The 20,177-nt window shown below is 44.5% G+C and overlaps 12 protein-coding genes across 12 annotated transcripts; 6 read left to right on the top strand and 6 right to left on the bottom strand. All coding sequences in view use genetic code 12, as the record gives it.

Annotated features, from left to right (window-relative positions):
• Nucleotides 1-222: 222 nt before the first annotated feature.
• Nucleotides 223-2,035, top strand: PBS2 (mitogen-activated protein kinase kinase; the record flags this gene model as incomplete). Its single annotated transcript, XM_025478845.1, has 3 exons — nt 223-424; nt 469-796; nt 820-2,035. 3 exons carry the CDS (start codon nt 223-225, stop codon nt 2,033-2,035), a joined length of 1,746 nt encoding a protein of 581 aa, XP_025338318.1.
• A 596-nt stretch (nt 2,036-2,631) lies between these two features.
• ARC35 (Arc35p) lies at nt 2,632-3,648 on the top strand (the record flags this gene model as incomplete). The annotated part of the gene is made up of 1 exon (XM_025478844.1): nt 2,632-3,648. The coding sequence occupies one exon, from the start codon at nt 2,632-2,634 to the stop codon at nt 3,646-3,648; it is 1,017 nt and encodes a 338-aa protein (XP_025338317.1).
• A 106-nt stretch (nt 3,649-3,754) lies between these two features.
• CXQ87_000261 (mitochondrial 37S ribosomal protein uS12m) lies at nt 3,755-4,252 on the bottom strand (the record flags this gene model as incomplete). The annotated part of the gene is made up of 1 exon (XM_025478843.1): nt 3,755-4,252. One exon carries the CDS (start codon nt 4,250-4,252, stop codon nt 3,755-3,757), a length of 498 nt encoding a protein of 165 aa, XP_025338316.1.
• Nucleotides 4,253-4,580: 328 nt separating this feature from the next.
• Nucleotides 4,581-5,560, top strand: CXQ87_000260 (acyl carrier protein; the record flags this gene model as incomplete). The annotated part of the gene is made up of 2 exons (XM_025478842.1): nt 4,581-4,956; nt 5,349-5,560. The coding sequence occupies 2 exons, from the start codon at nt 4,581-4,583 to the stop codon at nt 5,558-5,560; spliced, it is 588 nt and encodes a 195-aa protein (XP_025338315.1).
• A 41-nt stretch (nt 5,561-5,601) lies between these two features.
• On the bottom strand, nt 5,602-7,884 carry RTT101 (cullin; the record flags this gene model as incomplete). The annotated part of the gene is made up of 1 exon (XM_025478841.1): nt 5,602-7,884. The coding sequence occupies one exon, from the start codon at nt 7,882-7,884 to the stop codon at nt 5,602-5,604; it is 2,283 nt and encodes a 760-aa protein (XP_025338314.1).
• A 97-nt stretch (nt 7,885-7,981) lies between these two features.
• Nucleotides 7,982-8,668, top strand: CXQ87_000258 (uncharacterized protein; the record flags this gene model as incomplete). The annotated part of the gene is made up of 1 exon (XM_025478840.1): nt 7,982-8,668. One exon carries the CDS (start codon nt 7,982-7,984, stop codon nt 8,666-8,668), a length of 687 nt encoding a protein of 228 aa, XP_025338313.1.
• A 78-nt stretch (nt 8,669-8,746) lies between these two features.
• On the bottom strand, nt 8,747-10,600 carry RGD1 (Rgd1p; the record flags this gene model as incomplete). Its single annotated transcript, XM_025478839.1, has 1 exon — nt 8,747-10,600. The coding sequence occupies one exon, from the start codon at nt 10,598-10,600 to the stop codon at nt 8,747-8,749; it is 1,854 nt and encodes a 617-aa protein (XP_025338312.1).
• A 384-nt stretch (nt 10,601-10,984) lies between these two features.
• Nucleotides 10,985-11,908, bottom strand: CHS7 (Chs7p; the record flags this gene model as incomplete). Its single annotated transcript, XM_025478838.1, has 1 exon — nt 10,985-11,908. One exon carries the CDS (start codon nt 11,906-11,908, stop codon nt 10,985-10,987), a length of 924 nt encoding a protein of 307 aa, XP_025338311.1.
• A 359-nt stretch (nt 11,909-12,267) lies between these two features.
• Nucleotides 12,268-13,857, bottom strand: MDM34 (ERMES complex subunit; the record flags this gene model as incomplete). Its single annotated transcript, XM_025478837.1, has 1 exon — nt 12,268-13,857. The coding sequence occupies one exon, from the start codon at nt 13,855-13,857 to the stop codon at nt 12,268-12,270; it is 1,590 nt and encodes a 529-aa protein (XP_025338310.1).
• Nucleotides 13,858-14,502: 645 nt separating this feature from the next.
• On the top strand, nt 14,503-14,991 carry CXQ87_000254 (glutathione peroxidase; the record flags this gene model as incomplete). The annotated part of the gene is made up of 1 exon (XM_025478836.1): nt 14,503-14,991. The coding sequence occupies one exon, from the start codon at nt 14,503-14,505 to the stop codon at nt 14,989-14,991; it is 489 nt and encodes a 162-aa protein (XP_025338309.1).
• Nucleotides 14,992-15,057: 66 nt separating this feature from the next.
• Nucleotides 15,058-18,215, bottom strand: CXQ87_000253 (chromatin-remodeling ATPase; the record flags this gene model as incomplete). The annotated part of the gene is made up of 2 exons (XM_025478835.1): nt 15,058-18,060; nt 18,186-18,215. 2 exons carry the CDS (start codon nt 18,213-18,215, stop codon nt 15,058-15,060), a joined length of 3,033 nt encoding a protein of 1,010 aa, XP_025338308.1.
• Nucleotides 18,216-19,387: 1,172 nt separating this feature from the next.
• Nucleotides 19,388-20,158, top strand: CXQ87_000252 (uncharacterized protein; the record flags this gene model as incomplete). The annotated part of the gene is made up of 1 exon (XM_025478834.1): nt 19,388-20,158. One exon carries the CDS (start codon nt 19,388-19,390, stop codon nt 20,156-20,158), a length of 771 nt encoding a protein of 256 aa, XP_025338307.1.
• Between the last annotated feature and the right edge of the window lie 19 nt (nt 20,159-20,177).

The raw sequence follows: 20,177 nt of genomic DNA, 5'->3' as shown, positions 1-20,177 counted from the left end.
TCAAGCAAATTACATTTTTAGCCTCTTTTTCTTCCCACTGTCTAAACCCCCGTATATTCAAATAAGTGGCCTGCTTGGGGTTGCTCGTGCCCGCCTGAAGACTGTATTTGCGCTGCCACCGCTTATACGCTGTGCGCCGTCGCGCCAAACCTCCCCAATCGTCTCACCACATCGGTCCTCATATTTCTTCTTGCTGGCACACTTTCCTTTCATAACCGCAGCATGGCCGACAACTCAGACCCGGAAGACTCGGCCGCCAGGCTACTGAAGCTTTCCGTGCTGACACCCAAGCCTTACGATGGCCAGAGCTCCCCTCCAGTGGCCACTGCCCACGGGCCTTTGAGCAGCGACGTTCACGCCAGAATACTTGCTTTCCAGCAGAAGAGGGCCTCCCAGACTCTCAAGGAGTCTCCCAAGGAGGGCCGTCTGCCTTCGGCGTCCCAGTCTCTGATGCATTTGCCTGCTAAGCCCTTGCCCCTTTACCTTACACCAAAACTGCCTCCGAGAACCTGGTCCCCAAACTGACCCTTGTCCCTTCTCCGTCCATCGAGCTGCCGCCGCACGACATCCCCAAGGGCCAAATGCTGCCCTCCCAGAAGCCCTCGTTCGACTTGGCGAAAAAACCATCCCTCTCGCAAAGACGCGGTATGAAGCTCAACATGAAAAACATGGGCTCCTCCACCCCTGAACCGAACCACCCTCCCCATCCTCCTCATTTAAACTCCACGGGCGAGCTTGCGAGACGCCTTTCCGAACGAAAGAAGCGGCCCGACTTCAAGCTCAATCTCAACGACCAGTCCTCTTCCGCCAGCTCAGAAGCCCGACGTCAGACGTCAGCTCCATTGAGTCGAATCAGCCCGCTCCCCAAGAACTCAAGGGCCTTTTCGCTAACTACTCCAAGTACGTCGACATCAAGCTGGGCTCCCTTAACTTTGCAGGAAAGGCTTCCTTGCATTCTGATGGCATCGATTTCTCCTCCGGCCTGTCCTTCCACATTTCTCTTGACGAATTGCAGTTTCTTGAGGAACTTGGCCGTGGTAACTACGGTGTAGTTTCAAAAGTGCTCCATAAACCTACCGGTGTTCTTATGGCCATGAAGGAGGTGCGTCTCGAATTAGAAGAAAACAAATTTACCCAAATTCTTATGGAGCTCGAAGTGCTTCATAAATGTGACTCTCCTTATATTGTTGACTTCTACGGCGCATTTTTTGTTGAAGGTGCTGTCTACATGTGCATGGAGTTTATGGACGGTGGATCTCTTGATAAGTGTTATGGCGATGGTGTCCGTGACGAAGCATGTCTCGCTTATATCACTGAGTGTGTTATCCGTGGCCTCAAAGAACTCAAGGATAAGCATAACATCATTCACAGAGACGTCAAACCAACTAACATCTTGGTAAACTCGCTTGGCAAGGTCAAACTTTGTGATTTTGGTGTCTCCGGTAACTTGGTGGCCTCTTTGGCAAAGACGAACATCGGATGTCAATCATATATGGCCCCAGAGCGTATCAAAACTATGAATCCTGATGACGCAACTTACTCCGTGCAATCAGATATTTGGTCGTTGGGTCTCACGATCTTGGAGATTGCCGCAGGTAGTTATCCTTACCCACCAGAAACTTTCGATAACATCTTCTCCCAGTTGAGTGCTATCGTTGATGGTGAGCCTCCCAAGCTTGACAGCAATCTTTTTTCCAAAGAAGCACAGATATTTGTGAAGTCCTGTCTTAACAAGAACCCTGATCTTCGCCCGCAATACGATGTTCTTCTCGAATCTCCTTGGCTCACCAATAATAGAGGAGTTGACCCACACATGGACCGGGTTGTTCAGGAGAATTTGAAGGCACGCAAAGAAGCCAAGGCAGAGCAATCCAAGAAACCCGGTGCAACGCTGTCAAGGCCAGGCGCTAATGTTGCCAATGCAGGCGCTGCTCTGATGATGGGCAGGGAGAACGTTTCTTCCTTGCTTAAAAACAAGGTCAATGCACCTGCGCTCCATAGAGGCGGATTGCCAACGCAGCGGTTCAGGCGATAAATGTGGAACTCAAGTATCTCACGGTTCGCCTCATTGCCTTGTTCATATGGCTTTCGCTATATCATCATCATTATTCTCATCATTATCATCTACATCATCATACTCGGTTCATTTCGCATCATCACTGTGTATTATAGAATATATTTTGCTCATTAAAGATCCTCGGTATATGTGCAAGTGTAAGATTTGGTAGAGTCGGCGAGAAGAAAAGATAGCTGAGGCTCTCGACTTCATTGATAGACTTGCAGTAGTTGACCAAAAACTGAACTCAATTGAAACGATATCTCGGTATTCTTCGGTCCTCTCATTTTTTGCAACCAATTTAGGGTGAAGGTGCTTTCGCATAGCAGAAACAAACGGGTGTCAACTCTTGGAACTCTTAAAAATTTTCTCAAGAACTCTGCGTCAGAGGAGATTAAATGAAGAATCAAAATGTTTTCTGTGGATTTTGAATTTTAGAATGGCGGTCAAACTCCGTGTCGCAATTTGCTCCATGCCTTAGCTGGGACACTAGAGCGGAGTCTCTGCAGTATCGCACAACCGAACCCAGGACACCGCTGTTCAAGAGGTAACAACCAAGTGTCACCGTTAGTAACATGTTGCAAATCGACAAGAGCAACCTTTTGATTAAAAAGACGTTGACAGAGCGGATCTTCCCTGCACCTGATGCCCAATTGAAGTCTTTGGACAGAATTATCAGTGACTTTGATTTCACCAACTATCATGTTTCCACTTTGGAAGACAGACAGCTAATTTTGCTTTCCGTCTATTTGCAATGTTGGAATGACTTGACAAGATATGGTGTTTCCGAGTACTTGAAGCTGAAGTACCAGAAGTTTGGTGAGTTTTTGACCATTGTGGATGATACGGAAGCAGGCTACAACTTCAGTTTCGTTTTGGACACGGCAGCTTTGGCTTCTCAGTCTGACGAGATCAAGCAGGAATTGATTGAGGAGTTGGCCTTGTTGAAGAGACACGCAATCGCTTCTGCTTTTGAGAAGGCCTTCAGTCGTTATGACCAGCTTGCCGAACAATTCAAGGACCAGGACACCTATGCCGAGGAGATCAAGGGTGAATTAAAGAATGAGGAGGTTCTTGTCATCAAGTACAGAGGAGAGGATGAGTGTATTTACATCAAGCCGTCCTTCGACCGTGTGACGGTTATTTTCTCCACTATCTTCAAAGACGAGACCGACAAAATCTTTGGTAAGGTTTTCTTACAAGAGTTCGTTGATGCTCGTAAAAGATCTGTCCAAACAGCTCCTCAAGTGATGTTCACCCAGAGGGAGCCTCCTTTGGATATCAAGAATGCCGTCAGCAAACGCCAGGACGACGACAATAAGGGATACGTCACGTTTGTGTTGTTCCCAAGACACTTGACCAAGGGAGAACGCAGAGATAACTGTATATCCTACATCCAGTTCTTCCGTAACTACTTCCATTACCATATCAAGTGTGCTAAGGCGTACATGCACACGAGAATGAGACACAGAGTGAGAGGATTCTTGAAGGTCTTAAACAGAGCAAAGCCGGAGAATGTCGACGACGATGGCAAGGCTATCGACAACAGAAAGACAGCTAGCGGTCGTAAGTTTGATGTTGGAAGAGTATAAACTGATGGATAGAGTTGGTTGTAACTATGTATAAAATTTGAAACGCAATTAGAATTGAAACTGACGCTAGTGTATTATGCTAAATATTTACAAGTGAGATTGACCCCTAATCCTTTGGCTTCTTGACACCGTACTTGGAACGCGAGGTTGTTCTGTTGGCCACACCAGCCAAATCTAATGCACCCCTCACCAATCTGTACTTCACACCCGGAAGATCCTGGACTCTTCCGCCTCTTACTAGAACAACGTGATGCTCCTGAACGTTATGGCCTTCTCCAGGGATCAAAGCAGAAATGACGTTACCGGTGGAGAGTCTGACTCTGCAACATTTTCTTTGAGCCGAGTTTGGCTTCTTTGGTTTTAAGATCATAACTCTGACGACAACACCTTTTTTGAATGGATTTCCTTGTAAATGTGGGGCTTTTGGAACGTTTGGCTTAGTGGGGAATCCTTGCTTACCACTTCTTATTTGGTTCAAAGTGGCATATCTCTTCTGGCACTGACTCACAACGGAAGGTACGGATAGTTTTGCAAGTTGCACATTGGAGCGTATGGTACCAACGTATGATGTTATAGGTTGGGAGCCGATCATCGGCTTGCTCATCGCCGAAAGCCTACTTCCGAATAATGATCTAAGCATGGCTCTAGTGATCTTTTAGGTCGTGAGAACAAACTGTATTGAAAAATTGAATGCGTACTGCAGATAATCCACTTTCCACAATCCATCGTAGGGACTCCAAAATTCGAAAGCATCATCGAAATTGGTGTATTGCTTGCTATTAATAAAATTTCATTCTTTGGCTCTTCGTAACTAAAACCAATCTGACTGTTTGGCCGAAAATGTTGCACAGCTCAAGCTAGTCGTGCACACACCACTAATAGCGAGGGTATTCTCCAGTAAGAATTCAGAGCATATAAGCACATCTTCAACAATGTTTAAAGCAGCCTTCGCCAGATCCTTGAGACTCAGTGCCTTACCCCGCACGCAGTGTGCTCATGTCGCTCCTAAGCTTGCTATTCCACAGTTTGCCCAGGCTTCCAGAACATATGCTGGCTTCCCTGCCTTGACGAGAGATATCGCCAGGGAGAGAATCATTGAGTTGTTGGAAGGCTATGACAAGGTCACATCTAAAGACATTTCTGAGAAGTCTAACTTCGTGACTGACTTGGGTTTGGACTCTTTGGATGTCGTTGAGGTTGTTATGGAGGTCGAGCATGAGTTCAACATTCAGATCCCAGACCACGAGGCCGACTCTTTGAAGACCGTGGGCCAGACTGTTGAATACATTCTTTCTCAGCCTGATGCTTGTTAAATCCAGGCTCGATGCCAAATTCACATACATACATATCGAATCATGGGGCAACCCATATGCATAGCACTTCTGATACTTGCCTGTAGATTGAAAAAAATGTAAACTTTGCGTCACTCAGAATCAGACGAGCTTTAAACCATTTGACTAGCCATTAGCTGGTTTCAAGGTCATCTTGTTTCGAACAACAGTATCAGAGGTATTCCTTGACCTGCATATATGTACCGTCTAGTTAGCAGCAGTGTGTACCGGGCGTATCCAATAACTGTGCGAGAAAAACTGTTGATGATAATCATCTGTTAAGCACCTTCCAAACTATGATTTCGGTATGCACAAACTATACACCATTTACGCTCACGGCAATTTTACTAACAGGCTAGTACATTAGAGGTCCAGCATACAAGGTTACCAAGATCCCTTTCAACTTCACCGCTGCCAAGGCTTACGGCAAGGATTTGGTTCTTTGGGGTGGTGCCGCCGGTGCCGCTGTTGCAACTTTCACTGACAACTGGCCTTTGTTCCAGCAGACCTTTTACTCAAAGATCCCATACTTTGGTGACCACTGGATTCACAACCCAGACCCAGAGGAGGTTCCAGTTTAAACTAGACATAATGCACATAAATGAACGAAAAGTATTCTGATCTATGGAATGTAGTGAAGCGTTTGTCCGTCTTCAGACCGCTTAGCAAAGTGCTGCGTTATAAGATATTCCACTCTTCTCTTGATATCAGTTATCAGGACTTCTCCACGAGGCTTGAGCCTCATCAACACCTGGCCCATGAGCTCGGGGTATAGAATTGAGCCCTTCTGTTTCAAAATATTACAAACAGCTGCGGTAATCTCATCATCTCTATCTCTTCTTTCCGCCTTTTTGAAGGCTTCTTCCACGACAGCCTCCTTCTCTCTTGCCATAGGTGGTCGAAGCTTTGCAGCCTTATCCCAGAATGCGTAATTGAACGAGAAACCGTCATTGTCTTCGATCAAGAAGGGAAATTTGCTTGAGCTCAAGGATGCTATGACTCTTTTCAAGAGCTTTTGTTCCATTCTGGTCTCTTCCACAAATTGCGCAAACGATAGGGTATCATGTTCAGAGAATTGGAGAATGACGATTGCTTGAAGGAGATTGACTTGAAGTTCTTTCGGGCCTTTATCGAAGTTGACCAGAATTGTAAGCTGATGTAATAAATAATTGCTCCAGTCAAGATTCTTGTATTCTCCCTTTGCATCACTCTGGCGAAATTTCTCGGTAAATGTAACCAAGATTTCGTCTAGCTCTGGAGGTATTTTGAGCTCAGTTGCTTGCTTCGGGATAGCTGGCCAATTGGACTTCTTCAAAACGAGAGGGAATATCTCCGCTGATCCATAGTCATGCCTGAACTCAGTGTCAGATTGCTTCACATCTTGAATCATCGCCTTGAGATTGGTACCATCCAAATTATCACCAACCTCGTGAAGCAAGTTGTCCACAAGATCAAACTCCAACGGATAATTGAAGCTCTTGCCCAAAAGCAACCTTTTCGAGAGATCTCTTTCGTAAATCTTGATGAACTTACCCTTGTTCTGCAACAACTTGAAAAACACCTGAATATTCTTTTTGAATTCAACGGCATCAGCATCCTTCAGCTTGAAAAATGCCTCACAATATTTTGAGAACATGAGAACAGAATTGTTCTGATATTCAGGCAGCGATAATATATTGGATATGGCGCTTCTGACTTCGAAGTCAAAGTCACCGGGAGCGTGAAGGTTTGCTCGAGAGCAAGACTCCAGTAGCTTAAGCCTGAGCTTGACAACTTCAGGTAATAGGTCTTTACTTGCAAATGCATCATATTTGATGAGTTCAATGGTCTTGGCTGCGACATAGTTCCGAAGATGGAAGGCGACTTGCTTCACATTATTGCAGTTGCTATGAACCTCCTCGATATGAAGAAGCTTTGTCAAGATTCCCAATTCGAATTCTCTTTCGTCCTCCATCAAGGCTGGTACGCATGAGCTCAACACCTCAGAGAGGTCGGGAATTATTGTTTTTCGCAAAACCTCCTTAGCAAAACTTGCTGCCATATCTTGAAGTCCAAGGGCCTTCATGAAGCTTATGTCTTTTCTCATGCTATCAAAAATATTGCTGACGAAAGTTCGAGGGTCTTCCCACCAATCCTCTTTGCACAACTCGTAGTTGGATAAAAAGATATCAGAGATGAAATAATAGCTGGTGTGCTCCTCGAATATGAGTCGCTCGTAATACTCGGCAAATTGTCTCAAAGTATCGTAGTTGTACCAATCCAGATGTTCCGATTTCGAACGATTAATGATGTTGAGATGCAAATCCTTTAATACCTGTTCTAACAAGGAGCACCTGGAGCTGGAGTCAAATAAAGCTGAAGCAAAAAGACGTAGGCCGTGATCCCTTATTGGTTTTTTCTTTGTATGTTGGAAAAGATAAACTCTATCAAGGAAGATGAAAAGCCTCAGAAGGCATTTCAACTTATCATCCCATGCATTGAGTTCCCTGAGGAATGTCTGACCAGCAGATCCCGTCTCGAGAGAATCCCAAGTAAGCTTCGATTGTAGATTCTCAAATTCTTGATTCAACTTTCGGAAGATATAGTCACTGAGACGTGCTTGTTCTGAGTGCTTGTATGTCGATAATGCAATCACCTCTCTATTCACACGTGCAAACGAGAAGCTCTCATCATTTCCCAGTACAACTGAATCAATGACATGCTCCAACAGTATTCTGATTGTTTCCAACTGCTTTTGGCATTTTGTGGACTCGTGATCTTGCGTCCTCTTACTCTTGTGTCTCTTTCCCCTGGTCTCTAGAATATTGCGTTGCAGTGCAGGCGTAACACCAGACCCCAAATGGGACTGCATTCCCTGATAATCAGTACTGCTGTTGCTGTTGCCAAAATCAAGCACTCTATCCATGAAGGGTCTGGTTTGTATGGGCAGGTTTGAGAGCGCGATACTTATATCAAATTGCAGCCCCAGTTCCTCCCACACGACTCAAAACATCATCACAATAATGCCCAACCAGGCTGATCTACCCCAAAAGATAGATAACAAATATCTTACACTGATATATAAAAAGAACGGCTCGTTTGACAAACAGCGGAAACGCTTGCTTGCAAACTTCAAGACCTCACAGACGCATTCCAACCTTCTCCTTAAGTTAAAGCTTATGGTAGAATCTAAGATAAAAGCAGACCCTTCCATACTAATGAAGAACAAGGGTAAGATGGCTGCTTTAATACAAGGTGAGATTATAAGCAATAACTCCGGCTCAAACATTCTAGATATTGTCGACAAGGATATTCAGGAGAAGATTATTGACTCACCAGAATTCCATGATAGCCTCAAGGTTGAGCTCAAGGATATACGACGTAAGGCGCTTGGGATTAGTGATGAGGATTATGCGAAACAGCTAGAGGAAGAAGCCAGGGCGCAGAAAGAAGAAGCGGAGAGGAAGCAAAGGGAGCAGGCAGAGAAGGAACTCGCTTACAAGAACAACTTCAAGGTTAAACAGCTAGCAGCACCACCTAGGCAAGCAAGACCTCCACGCTTCAATCTACCGACTCGTGAAAGAGACAGCTACCGCGGACGTGCCAACAACGGGAGGCACACTGATAGGTATGAAAGACCAGGCTCTGGTCAGCAATGGTCCCATGATGATCGTAACGGAAGGCCATCTTCTAGTCATATGATGTACTAATACTACAAATATCTCTGGGTCTTTAAATTTCGTATATCCTGAGATCAAAGCGAGTGATTCACTTGGTCATAACATAAATCATTCATCAGCATCGAAAATTTCATTAGCAATCAACATTAACTCTTCCACCACCTTTGTCTTATGACTCAAGTCTTGCGGCGACATCGAGTTGTCGTTAAGGAGGGCGGGCCCCCAAATGATCGCCAAAGACTTGGCTGTCATACGGTTGTTATGCTGGTGGGCAGCAACCTTGTTCAAATGGAAGATTAAAGCCCTCAAGGTGAAGTATGCACCGTCAGGCAAGTTGTAAACCAAGTGGTGCAATTTCTTCGCAATGAAGGTTTCGTCTGTTGACTTGACTGTCTCAATGAATGACTGGTAACAGGCAGTAGTCAAAAGGGGCTCTGGCAAGGAGGCGAAGTAGATTTTCATAAGCGAAGCGGTACAGTAGATGTCCGCATCCAACACATTATTTGGATCGATGTTGTTGCCAATCAACAAGTAGTTGGCGAAGTTTGAATCAATTGACTCTTTGAGATGTTGTACCGTTGTTTTGTTGCCACTAGTACGGTAGATACCCTCGATGTCTAGACCATAACTTTCAATGACATCAATACAACGTTTGACGACAAGAGGCACATTGTCAATACCGGCGTACTGTATCACTTCTTCGATAGAAACACCAAATGTAGGTTGGGCGTACTGATTCACTTGGCTCAAAGATTTAGGACCAGTCAAGTCGCTCTGATGATTACTGGGATCTAACGAGCTGTATGTGAATGTACTTGCGGTACTTTCAGCGGGTGTGGCAGGTGTCTTTGAATATTCAGGGCCCAGGTTTGAGTTCAGGCTACTATTTCTCTGGTTCTGAGATTGCAGGGATTGGGTGGGTGCTAAATTTCCACTGCTGGCCGACTTGCTAGGAGCATTATTGCCGTTGTTAGCATTGAGATTGTTTGAGCTGTTGGTGTTATTGAAAAATGGTTTCGCTGGCTTGGTGTGCTTTGCAAACGATGGGTGAGGTGTATACTCCACAGGCGTCAACAGCTTGTTCGTGGGGTTGTTGGAGTTCTTCGAGATGTAGTTGTACAAGTCGAGCTCGTTATCAATGCTTGCTGCAATTGCCTTCATGGACTGTTTATCGGCTTGTAAGGGGCTGATCAACACACCTGAGTTCATGATAAGAGTCTCGCTCCAGGTAGCAAACTTTTGCAATTGCACATTCAAGGCAATATCCATCTCCAAGATCAAATTCTTCAACTTTTTCGTGTTGGTTGGTCTGTAAATCATCAACATCTCGTCCTTCAATTTCTTGCACGCAGAAACTTTAGTCTTGTAATCTTGATCAGCCAAGTCCACCTTCCTTTGTAACTCCTCCTCCTCTGGTTTACTCTTGAGGAAGGACTTTTTGTTGGGATCAGACATCTTCAAGCGCTCTAGGTCATCACAACAATGGTAGTATTTCTGCTTCGCCTTCTCTGCCATCAGGATGGAGTCAGCACATTCCTTCTCTTTCCTCTTCGCCTCGTCCTTAATGTTCTTCCGCGTTCGACTCACAGTGTTCACCAATGACACGATCTCATCGTGCATGGTATTCAAGGCCTTGACGTAGGAGGAGCCTACTGAGTAGAGGCGCTCGTCAAACTCAATAATTTGGTCCAACTTATTGGAGAACAGATCATTCTTGTTCTTGGTGTTCTTCAAAGAGCCACGCACATTACCAGCGTACTTTTTAAGCTGGTTGTAGTGGTCATCCTCGATCTGGGCCTTCCTCTTGACGTATTTTGCGATCTCGTCACCAGTGCCAATGGAGCGTTTGAGACGAGCCAAGAGCACCTCAAGAGCCCCATCGGTGTTCATGAACGTCTTGATGGTCTCCAGTTCTAGGAGCCTAGCACCCTCCGATTGCTCATTGGAATCTTGATTGCTCATGATTGCTTAAAGACAAATCAGTATTGTTGGAGGTAAAAAGTTGATCACCACTTGGCGCGGTTCGCGAGATTTGGTGGCATTGTAGAGGCGTGCTGTGTTCGGACCAAAGATACGGTATATTTACACAAACAAAGAATAAAAATAGATCTGGGGCTCACTGAAAAAATTCAACTTGACAGCTGAAACTAAGCAAAGAGCATCATCAAAAGGTTCTCAAAGGTTTTTCTTTCCTCCTCCTTGGGTTTCCTTTGCAGGTACCCGAGCGAGAGGGTTATGTAACTACAGGTCCACAATCTAATTCCAACTTGAGCTTCTGATTCATTCAATTCAGAAACCAAACTTAAATTGCCCGTTAAGAGCATATGCACTATATCAACTTGTACCTCAGAAGAGCGTACTGTATCGCTTTTCTTGCTCTCCAAATGCTGTAACACCCTGCTCGACATTGGCCACGGAGAATTCAAGATCATCCAACGTGATCATGTCCCAAAACTTATAGATCATCATAACTGAGAACAAGTTGCATGCCGTTGCAAAGAAGACGCCATCAACGTAATGCTTAGTGCCCTGGCAGATCTGGTTGTTGAAGACATACATGAGGACCTGGCCAGCGACAAAGAAAAAGCAGAAGAGCACGATTGCTCCTAAATGCCACCACGAGTCAAGCGCAAAGAACACGAGTATAAGTTGTGACACAACGTAGACAGCCAAGATGATAGCGTTGATCACGTATGAAACAACGAAGAGTGCTGTCGTTGACCGATCATCCAAGGCTGAACCCCATGAATTAAATGTTGCCATCGCAATCACGAAGTTTATGACAAACCACACAATGCTTAGGAGCCGCAAGATCCACATGGACCTCGTCAGACCGTCCTCCCAGAACTGGAAGCACACAAATCCGTTGTAAAGCAAGGAGATACACAAAGCGCTTACCAATCCTAGTTGAAGCGCCACAAACCATGGATAACTGCCTGATCCTGGTGGGGTAACTCCACAGTCCACGACAAGGGAGCTTATCGTTAGCGCTAGGTAAAGGTAGAAGAAATGAAGAAGTTCAGATCTTCCGATAGCTGTGTACTTGTTTCTCACGTTGAAAATGATGATGAGCACCACCAAAAGAGCGCCAAAGTGGATAAACGCAGCTCCCAAGTTGAAGATCATGGTGTTGGCCAACTCAACAGGGCGGGGGTAACACTCTGGAACTATCCCTTTATCAAAAATGGAGGTACCATTAAGCGATCCTACCACTGAACATAGCGGGAGCATCGTATTGTTGCAAAGAACATCAAACTTGCCGAAAGTCATAATTTGGCGTACTTTTTGATTTGACGAGTGTGATGCAAGAAAATGCGATGATGTGTTAGAGCTAGCGAAAGTATCGTTTGTTTCAAGCTGCTCGAAAGCTGAAAGGGCTTTGAGTTATATAAATGTAATGCAATAAGCGAAGGAGATGAACGCTTCGAAGGTGTTCTAAAAGGGTTTTATGGACCTGCTGCGCACGTTAAAAAAGAGTGAACCAAACACTCGCGCCTATTTTTATCTGTGCCCAAAATGGCCAAATTACTGTCTGCATTCGCGGTTGGCGCAAATCAAGGAAGTGTAGCAATCCGTTGACGTTAATAAATATTCATAGCTATGTACGTGATTCCGTGTTCTCATAATCATTAAATGCTCAGCGTAATGTGGTGGTAAGGTGGGGGAGGTGCCTCCATCTCATCGGTTTTCATGGTGCCTTTAGCGCTAACCTTTGGCTCGTTGAGACTCATGAGCTTCTCATTGATCCGGCCGATGTCGATATGATTGAGGGACTTCTTAACCTTGAGCTGCTGAGTTTTCGCCTCTTTCTCTCGTTCTCTAATGCTAACTGGTGATGCTGAAATAGGGGGAGCGTTCGCGATGGTGAAATTGCCAATACCGACTCCTCCAATAAAGGATGAGTTCGAACTCAAGGGCGATGGGCAACCGCTTAGATTTGAGTGAGCAAGGTGGCCGTAGGATATGACCAAAGGAGGGCGCTTGTCGTGTTGCAATGGCTTTGGATGTTCCACTGTGGAGTCTTCCTCCACAAAAGTGTCGGACGATGAATCACAGTATTCAGTGTTGTTTCTCGGTATGCTTGTGGCTCTTGCCAATGCCGCACTATCTTGACCCATGTGAGATGGTACAGCCTCCTTAGCTGGCTTCTTCTTCAACTTGTGACCCATCTTGATAGTTCTTCTCTTTGGTGATGCTTTATCATTGTTGTTAACAGATTTAAAGGTTTTTCCTTGAATGCTTGAAATCTCCTTCACAATACTCTCCACATTGGAGTAGTCCTTCTGTAAGAAAAGCTCCACCGGAACGCTGTTGTTGCTGGAGGTTGTTGATGGAGTAGCAATATCCAACTTAGAGTACAACGAATTGACCAAGTTCGGATAAAGGTGTTTGTTGAACTTCTCCAAACTATTCCTTTGTACAACACGTTTGAATTTGGGCACCTTTAGGTCAAGAGTTTCTCTCGAACAATATAGGGTGGCGAGCCTCCTCAAGTTACTTGGTGAGATAGTTTGCGACTCAGAGAGGTCCAAACTGTTGGCATAATGCGATGAGTTCAAGTGATCTTTCAAGTTGTTCATGACTTCGTTAGGCGTGAGAGCCGAGACATACTTCAAACTGAGTTTGTGAAGAAGAGTGGGAAGAGTCTCTCTAAACAAGTCTCTAATTTGTGTCTCGATTTGTTTCTGCAAGAAGTTAGCCAAGACTTGAACAGTGTCGAAAGTAGAGCTAACCTTTATGGAGTCCAAAGGATCATTGCGGAACACCAAGGTGAGACCCTTGCTTTTAGAAAACACAATGATTCCAATGCCCGAGATCTTGATATCGCTCAACTTGAGATCGAGCGGAAGATTGAATGGCTCAACTGATAACAAGAAGTCTGGAGTTATGAATGACTGAGAAGGTGAAACCTCTTTTTCTTGAGAGTTATCCCCGTAGATTTTAAGCGGATTCGCCTGAACCTTCGTGTGTAGCGTGAGATGAAAGTCACCCGAATAATTGATCTTGAATATTCCTCTAAACCTATCTTTGTCGAGTTCGCCAATCTCCAAGATCTCAAAGTCAGGGGCAACCTTGCCAAAATTGAGGTCTTTGATTTGGATGTCGGATGCTAAAATGTTAGGTCTTCTGCCTGAATTAAGGGCGTCAGTAAGCAACTCTGTCGTCCAGGAACGTAACGAATCCGTTTCTAGCGTATTCCAATTTACTTTAAAAGACATAGTGGCTCAATTTAACATGTGGAGTCGAAGGAGTTTATGAAGATGAGGGCCAAAGTCCGATGACAAAAAGGAGCTAGGAGTTCGTAAACAAGGATGAGCGGAACTGGTTGTATCTAACACCGATAGGATCTGTGTAAGCCTGGTAAATTTTAAACGACCAGGGTTCGGTGTTAAGCGTAAAGTAGCTTTATTGTGAAATATGGGGGAGTGAGGAAAGAAAAAAATAAATGTGCCTGCCTGCCAGCCTTATGTTGCCTTTTACTCGCACTGGACCCGTCCCTCCCTAGACAATAAAATCGTGTGATTGATACGTCCCGGAGCGGTTAAAACCGGGAGCAGCAGCCGCGGCTGTGTGCAGTACACTCCCGTAGGATTTGTATTTCCCCATGGTGGGGCAGGTCAGATTTCGGAGCTTTCAATACATTCCGTGAAAAGTGCGTTTATGGCTTCTCTCCTAGTACACTTGTGGATTGCGTACTTCATGGGTAACATCTCTTGAATGATTTATTGAATTCGAACTACTATAAGCTACTTCAGCTACAGGGTGGTGATATGTACGGGTGCAAATTGGTAGCTTAGCCATCTGGGAAGTCCGACCGCCCCGAAACTTCTTTGATGACTTTTTAATCCACCACCACAACAACAATGTCAGATTTCTATGGATTGGCGACACTAGACGGTCAGATGCGAAATTTTGACTTTGCTTCTCTAAAAGGAAAAGTGGTCTTGATCGTTAACGTCGCGTCTCTCTGTGGTTTCTCTCCACAGTATGATGACTTGGAGAAACTATATAAAAAGTATGGAGATCAAGGATTAGAAATCATCGCTTTCCCATGCAATCAGTTCGGTGGTCAAGAGCCTGAATCCACGCAAAATCTTGAGACTTTCATAAGGGAACAGTTTAAATGCACCTTCCCTGTAATGAAGAAAACGATCGTCAACGGTGACGACACTAACCCTGTTTATGCATACTTGAAGCTGAAAATGGCAGGATCGCTTGGTTTCAGAGGCATACGATGGAATTTCGAAAAATTCTTGATTGATAGAGATGGCGTGGTCAGGCATAGGTTCGTCTCGGCTGTCAGTCCTCTCCAGATTGAACCTGTCATTGTATCATTACTTAAGAACAGTTAACTTCCTTGTATATCTATTTAATATTATAAAGAGCATCTCCATAAATTCTTGCAAGTGGTGAACTTTTTACTTCTTGCGCTTTTTGTTGCTCGTGCTCTTCGTGTCTGCTTCTTTCCTTTTTGTGCCGTTGGAAGCAGCGCCTGTCTTTGGTGCAGATGCTTTGGCCTCGTTAGGGTGAATCTCCTTGAAAACGCATTGTATCAATGTGCTGCATCTTCTTGAAATCTCAGCGGTGGATCTAGATAGGAGGAAGAAGTCAAAACGGAAAAGGGGGCTCATCCTTATGACATCGCGGATTCTCTCGTAAAGATCAGGCCTGTCAAGGCCAAATCTGTACATTTGGACGATTAAGAACCTGTCTTCTTCGTCAGTGAAAGTCCTCTTGTTAGTAGCCGCCGGTGGGTATTTCAAGACAAGCTCTTGAAGAGGGTACTTGTAGCTAGACACCTTGCGGCGAATACTCTCTTTCTGCAATTTCACCCGCTGAACCTTCTCTTCACCAAGCTCAATTTGATTGATGTACTTTTCAAATCCATCAATTTCTTTGTAGCTCAGCCAAAACTTGCGAGCATATTCTCTGATCTCGTCTATCGACTTGTCATCGAACTCGGCGGCGATCATTGATATAGCATTACGACCATGTTTTGTCGAGACAGCAATAAAGTGGATAAAGTCTTTACGATTCCAGTTGGTGAAGCCTTGAGTCAAAAGTTCCTCCTTGAGTTCTTTCTCTTCTTCAGTCAAAGGACGAGAATTTTCAATTTCTTCCTGTTCTAGCTTCTGTTCCAACTCACGCTTCTCCAAGTCTTTAGCTGAACCTTTTTTGAGTGTAGCCTTGTATCCAGTTTGCTTCTTATAGTAGTTTCTCTCCATGTCATAAAGCTCCATGAGCTTTGGTGGGAAGAATTGATGATCATAAATATTGAGTTGCTTGGGTGGTTTAGGCCCCGTTCTTGGAGTAGATCTGCTTCCAGATTTCAACACATCTTTGTAGTACATGTCAATCGAATAGTTCTCTTTACGCTCTCTTTTTCCTGGGTTAATCCAAGCGTGGCCAATGTTCGTTATTGCGGTTGGTTCCTTCTTCTTGAAATTCTCACCATTCCATTCGTAGACTGATTCATCATTCGAGAAGTTCTGCAAGGCGTTCAAGTCCAACTTCGCATATTTCTTATTGAGTTCTTGGGTTTTCTTCTCAGAGTCCGCGAGCAATGCGTCAATGTCAACATCAGCATTGCTTGGGTCGTCGGAATCCTTGGCCTTGAAAATCTCAGCGGCACCATGCTGAATCATATCCAACAATTGGTCCTTTGAAGCAGCCTTGCCGCTTTGTTGAGCACCACCACTGTTTCTACCTTGCTGGATGACTAACTGATCCAACCTCAACTTTTGCGCTGCTCTTTCGAGAACCTTCTCTTCGATTGCATTCTCCGTGACGAATCTGAAAACCTTGACTTGCTTTGTTTGACCAATTCTATGAGCTCTATCCATAGCCTGCAAGTCAGCTTGTGGGTTCCAATCACTATCAAATAAAACAACGATATCAGCAGTGGTCAAGTTAATGCCCAAGCCACCAGCCCTTGTGGTCAACAAAAACACAAACTTAGAAGATCCTGGTTTATTGTACTCGTCAATTGCATCCACACGGTCAGCATGATCAGTTTGGCCGTCGATTCTGCAATACTCAAAGGAGCGGAACAAGCAGTAATCCTCGAGGATATCTAGCATTCTGGACATTTGAGAGAAAATCAACACTCTGGATCCTTCTTTTTGAAACTTTTTCAAAAGTTTGTCTAAAATTAGCATCTTTTGGGCGTTGTAAACCAAATGCTCATCGGTTGTGTAGGGGGGACCTGGCTCTGCACCCTCAAACAAGTATGGATGGTTGCAACATTTCCTGAGTTGCATGACGATATTAAGCAATCTCGTTTTGGACTCCTTCTTTCCATTTGCACCATTAACGGCATCAATATCCTTTTCAAGAAGTTTCTGGTACCATTTTCTCTGCATATCTGTCATCTTGACATATACGTTGAGCTCTTGCTTTGGCAAAAGGGATTTCTCGACATCAGACTTGATACGACGTAACAAAAATGGTTTGAGAACTTTGTGTAATTGAGCAACAACATTATCGTCTTGTTGTTGGGAGGTATCTTCGGTTGCGCTGAACCATTGATCGAAGGCATCAGAATCACCAAACACATCAGGCAAGATGAAATTGAGCAAGGCCCACAATTCGTGCAAGTTATTTTGCAATGGAGTTCCCGTAATCAAAAGCCTATTTTTGGAGTGGAAAAGACGAATGATTTGCGAAAGCAAGGACTCCTCGTTTTTAATTCTATGAGCCTCATCAATCACAATATATTCCCAATCAAACTTTCTGAAGGAGGCTTTTTCACGAATAACAATTTCGTAAGAGCCAATCACAACGTCAAAGTCACACAGTAGCAAACGGTTCTGGATCAACTCCAGTCTCTCCTCTTTGTCACCTTGTAGAACGAAAACATTCACCTCTGGGGTCCACCTGGCAAACTCTCTGGCCCAGTTATCAAGTGTAGACTTAGGAGCTACCACCAAGTGAGGACCATTGATACCACGCATATAGCGCAAGTACCCGAGGAACGAAATGGTTTGCAAAGTCTTACCCAATCCCATTTCGTCCGCCAAGATTCCAGAAAGATTGTTTTCGTAAAGCGACACCAACCAATTCAATCCCTGGATCTGATAAGGACGAAGCTGGCCATGCACGTAAGTAGGACTTTCGGTAAACTCGGTTATTGTTGGTGTGTCTTGTTCGTCATCTAACAATTCTGCATCCTCTTCCTTCTCTGTCTTTCTTCTTCTGTTGGCACCAGCATTACTTTTGGGTTGGGTTTCACTCATCTTGTGCAACACTTGTGCAAAGACAGGGTCCTTTCTTGCCTTCGAGTCGATGAAGTGCTGAAACAAGTTGGTCAAGCCTAACAAGTACTTGAATTTCTTGACTGTGTCATCGACATCGATTTTTGGTTTCGTATCTGGAGCAAAGTACTTCTTTCTGTTGTTCTCTATCGACGGAGAGAATCCAATCTTATGGTTAGTATTTGTTAAAATGGGAGAATATCAACGCATCGAGCCTCAGAGGTCCGTAGTGGGACTGTCCTATTCGTTTCAATCTAGTTTTGAAGCAACTGGCCCAAAAGCACGTAACATACGAGTGGAGCAGGTGTGACTTCCTCACTCATGACTTTGATTTAATAAACGGATGAGCAACAAGAAGTGTTGTTTGAAAGTCGACATTTTCAAGGCGCGCTGCTCAAGCATGGAATCAGATTGTGAGACACGAGTGGGCCACAATCGAGCAATACAGGTACTAGCAATTTAGCGCCAGGGGTTGCAAACGTGTCACTTTTTCTGTAAATTGGCATCGCTCTGTTTATTATTCATCCGGGGCAATTAAATGATCTTTATAGTTGAATTCAGAATTATGTGATTTTGCAGCCATTTTGCATCTTGATGTGGAAAGTGTGAATTCAAGGCAGTTGCCAGGGTCATACCACTGATAGTTCAAAGAAAAAAGATTGAAAGAAATATGAAAAAGACAGAAAGAAAAGAGAATGAAGTAGCCAGCCTGCATTCTATGATTCTCAGTATAGAGACATGTATTAAACACCCTACACTCGACTCTTCCCAGATGTGGTTGCGTTGTATGGCTCGGGCTAGATCTAAGAAGAAGTACCACACAAGATCTCCACAGGAACCAAGACAAGCGATTATAAAAAGCTATAGCCCCCTTGCTGTTTGTCTAAAACTAGTAAATAATAAATTATTATGTCAGCAAGCCCACAAGCTCGGCGATAAGGTGCCCCAGAGGAAATGAATCAAAGCGTCATGGCTTAACTACCGGGCTAAAATTCATATGCTAAAACCGATATTTTCATTCCACCACCATCATCAACAGCCTCTCTTTCCATTAATTGAATCCAGTTGTGGACGTTGGTAAAATGCAACGTTCTTCACGTGATGGTTGCATTGTACAGCCTCTTGCCTTGCAGAGATGATCCTTCCTGTCAAGCGCCAAATCTGACCCAACGGTACTTACTACATGTCTTCTTTTGTGGATCCAGACCTACCTTCCTATGAAGAGGCTCAACTTCAATCCCAACAGAATAATCATCCCCAGGATGGTTCGCGGCTACTAGAGGAAGCACCTCCGCCACTACCTCGCCGAGCTCCTAGCAGAAGACGACCTCCATTGCCAGAGAGGCAGCTGACTTTGCAGCCACAAATTAGGGAGAATGGAACAGAGGACCAAGCTTTTTGGAAATTTCATATCCAATGTTTTGGTGATGACATGTACTTGAGCACCAATCCCACCATGAGGCACTTACAGTGCCGCAGCCTTCCAGGATACTTTATGAGTGTGGAAAAGGACCAGGATGGGTTCACCATCAACTTCGAGGAGTTTGAATCCGGAACGCTGATAATGCGATTCAAAAAACTACCCGACGGATCATTCAAATACAAAGTCAGGAAGACGAGAAGAGTTCTCGGTGGAGAACTTGTGCCGCTGAATGAGAACACTGGTGTCCACGAGGGTACCATTAATCCAAAGCGAATTGACCCACAATACTATCCAATTCAGCCACCATACCAGATGAAAAACTACGAGGTCCGGACCATAGATAACCTGAGGTGGGATTTGGGTGCAATTCCTAGAGTCAAGCAGAAATGGTCGTTATCAAAGAGATCCGAAGTGCCCAAATACATTTGTAAGCAAAATATCTACTTCCACCGCAATTTTCAAACCAAGAACCGGAGAATGCAAGACGAGAGATTCCCACCGGTGACGGCGTTGTTTCGACCTTGCGAGTCGAAGATCAGAAAACGTGCCATCCAATCTATTAATAGACTATCTAAGATGGATGAAGAGAGCGGCATCAGCCCGCAGCTGGCTCAAGTAGATCCCTTTGCGGAACAGAAAGCATATTTCAAATGTGGAGATGGGCTCTACGGTGAGCAGTTCCCCAAAGACGACGATCCTGACCATCACTTCAAACTCGGCTGGCTCACAGTGTTTGAAGATCAAGAGCTTTTCGGTATGAGTGGTATGTTTGACTTGGTAGTAGGGACAACGACAGCATTGGCCTACGATCAAGAGATCCAAAAGAGATGGAAAAAACTATAATTGCAGCAGAAAGGCTGAC

The sequence above is a fragment of the Candidozyma duobushaemuli genome (genome assembly GCF_002926085.2).
Source record: "Candidozyma duobushaemuli strain B09383 chromosome Unknown A_B09383, whole genome shotgun sequence".
NCBI classification, from domain to species: domain Eukaryota; kingdom Fungi; phylum Ascomycota; class Pichiomycetes; order Serinales; family Metschnikowiaceae; genus Candidozyma; species Candidozyma duobushaemuli.
Note: the sequence above shows the minus strand (reverse complement) of the source record. Positions and strands in the feature narration are given on the sequence as shown.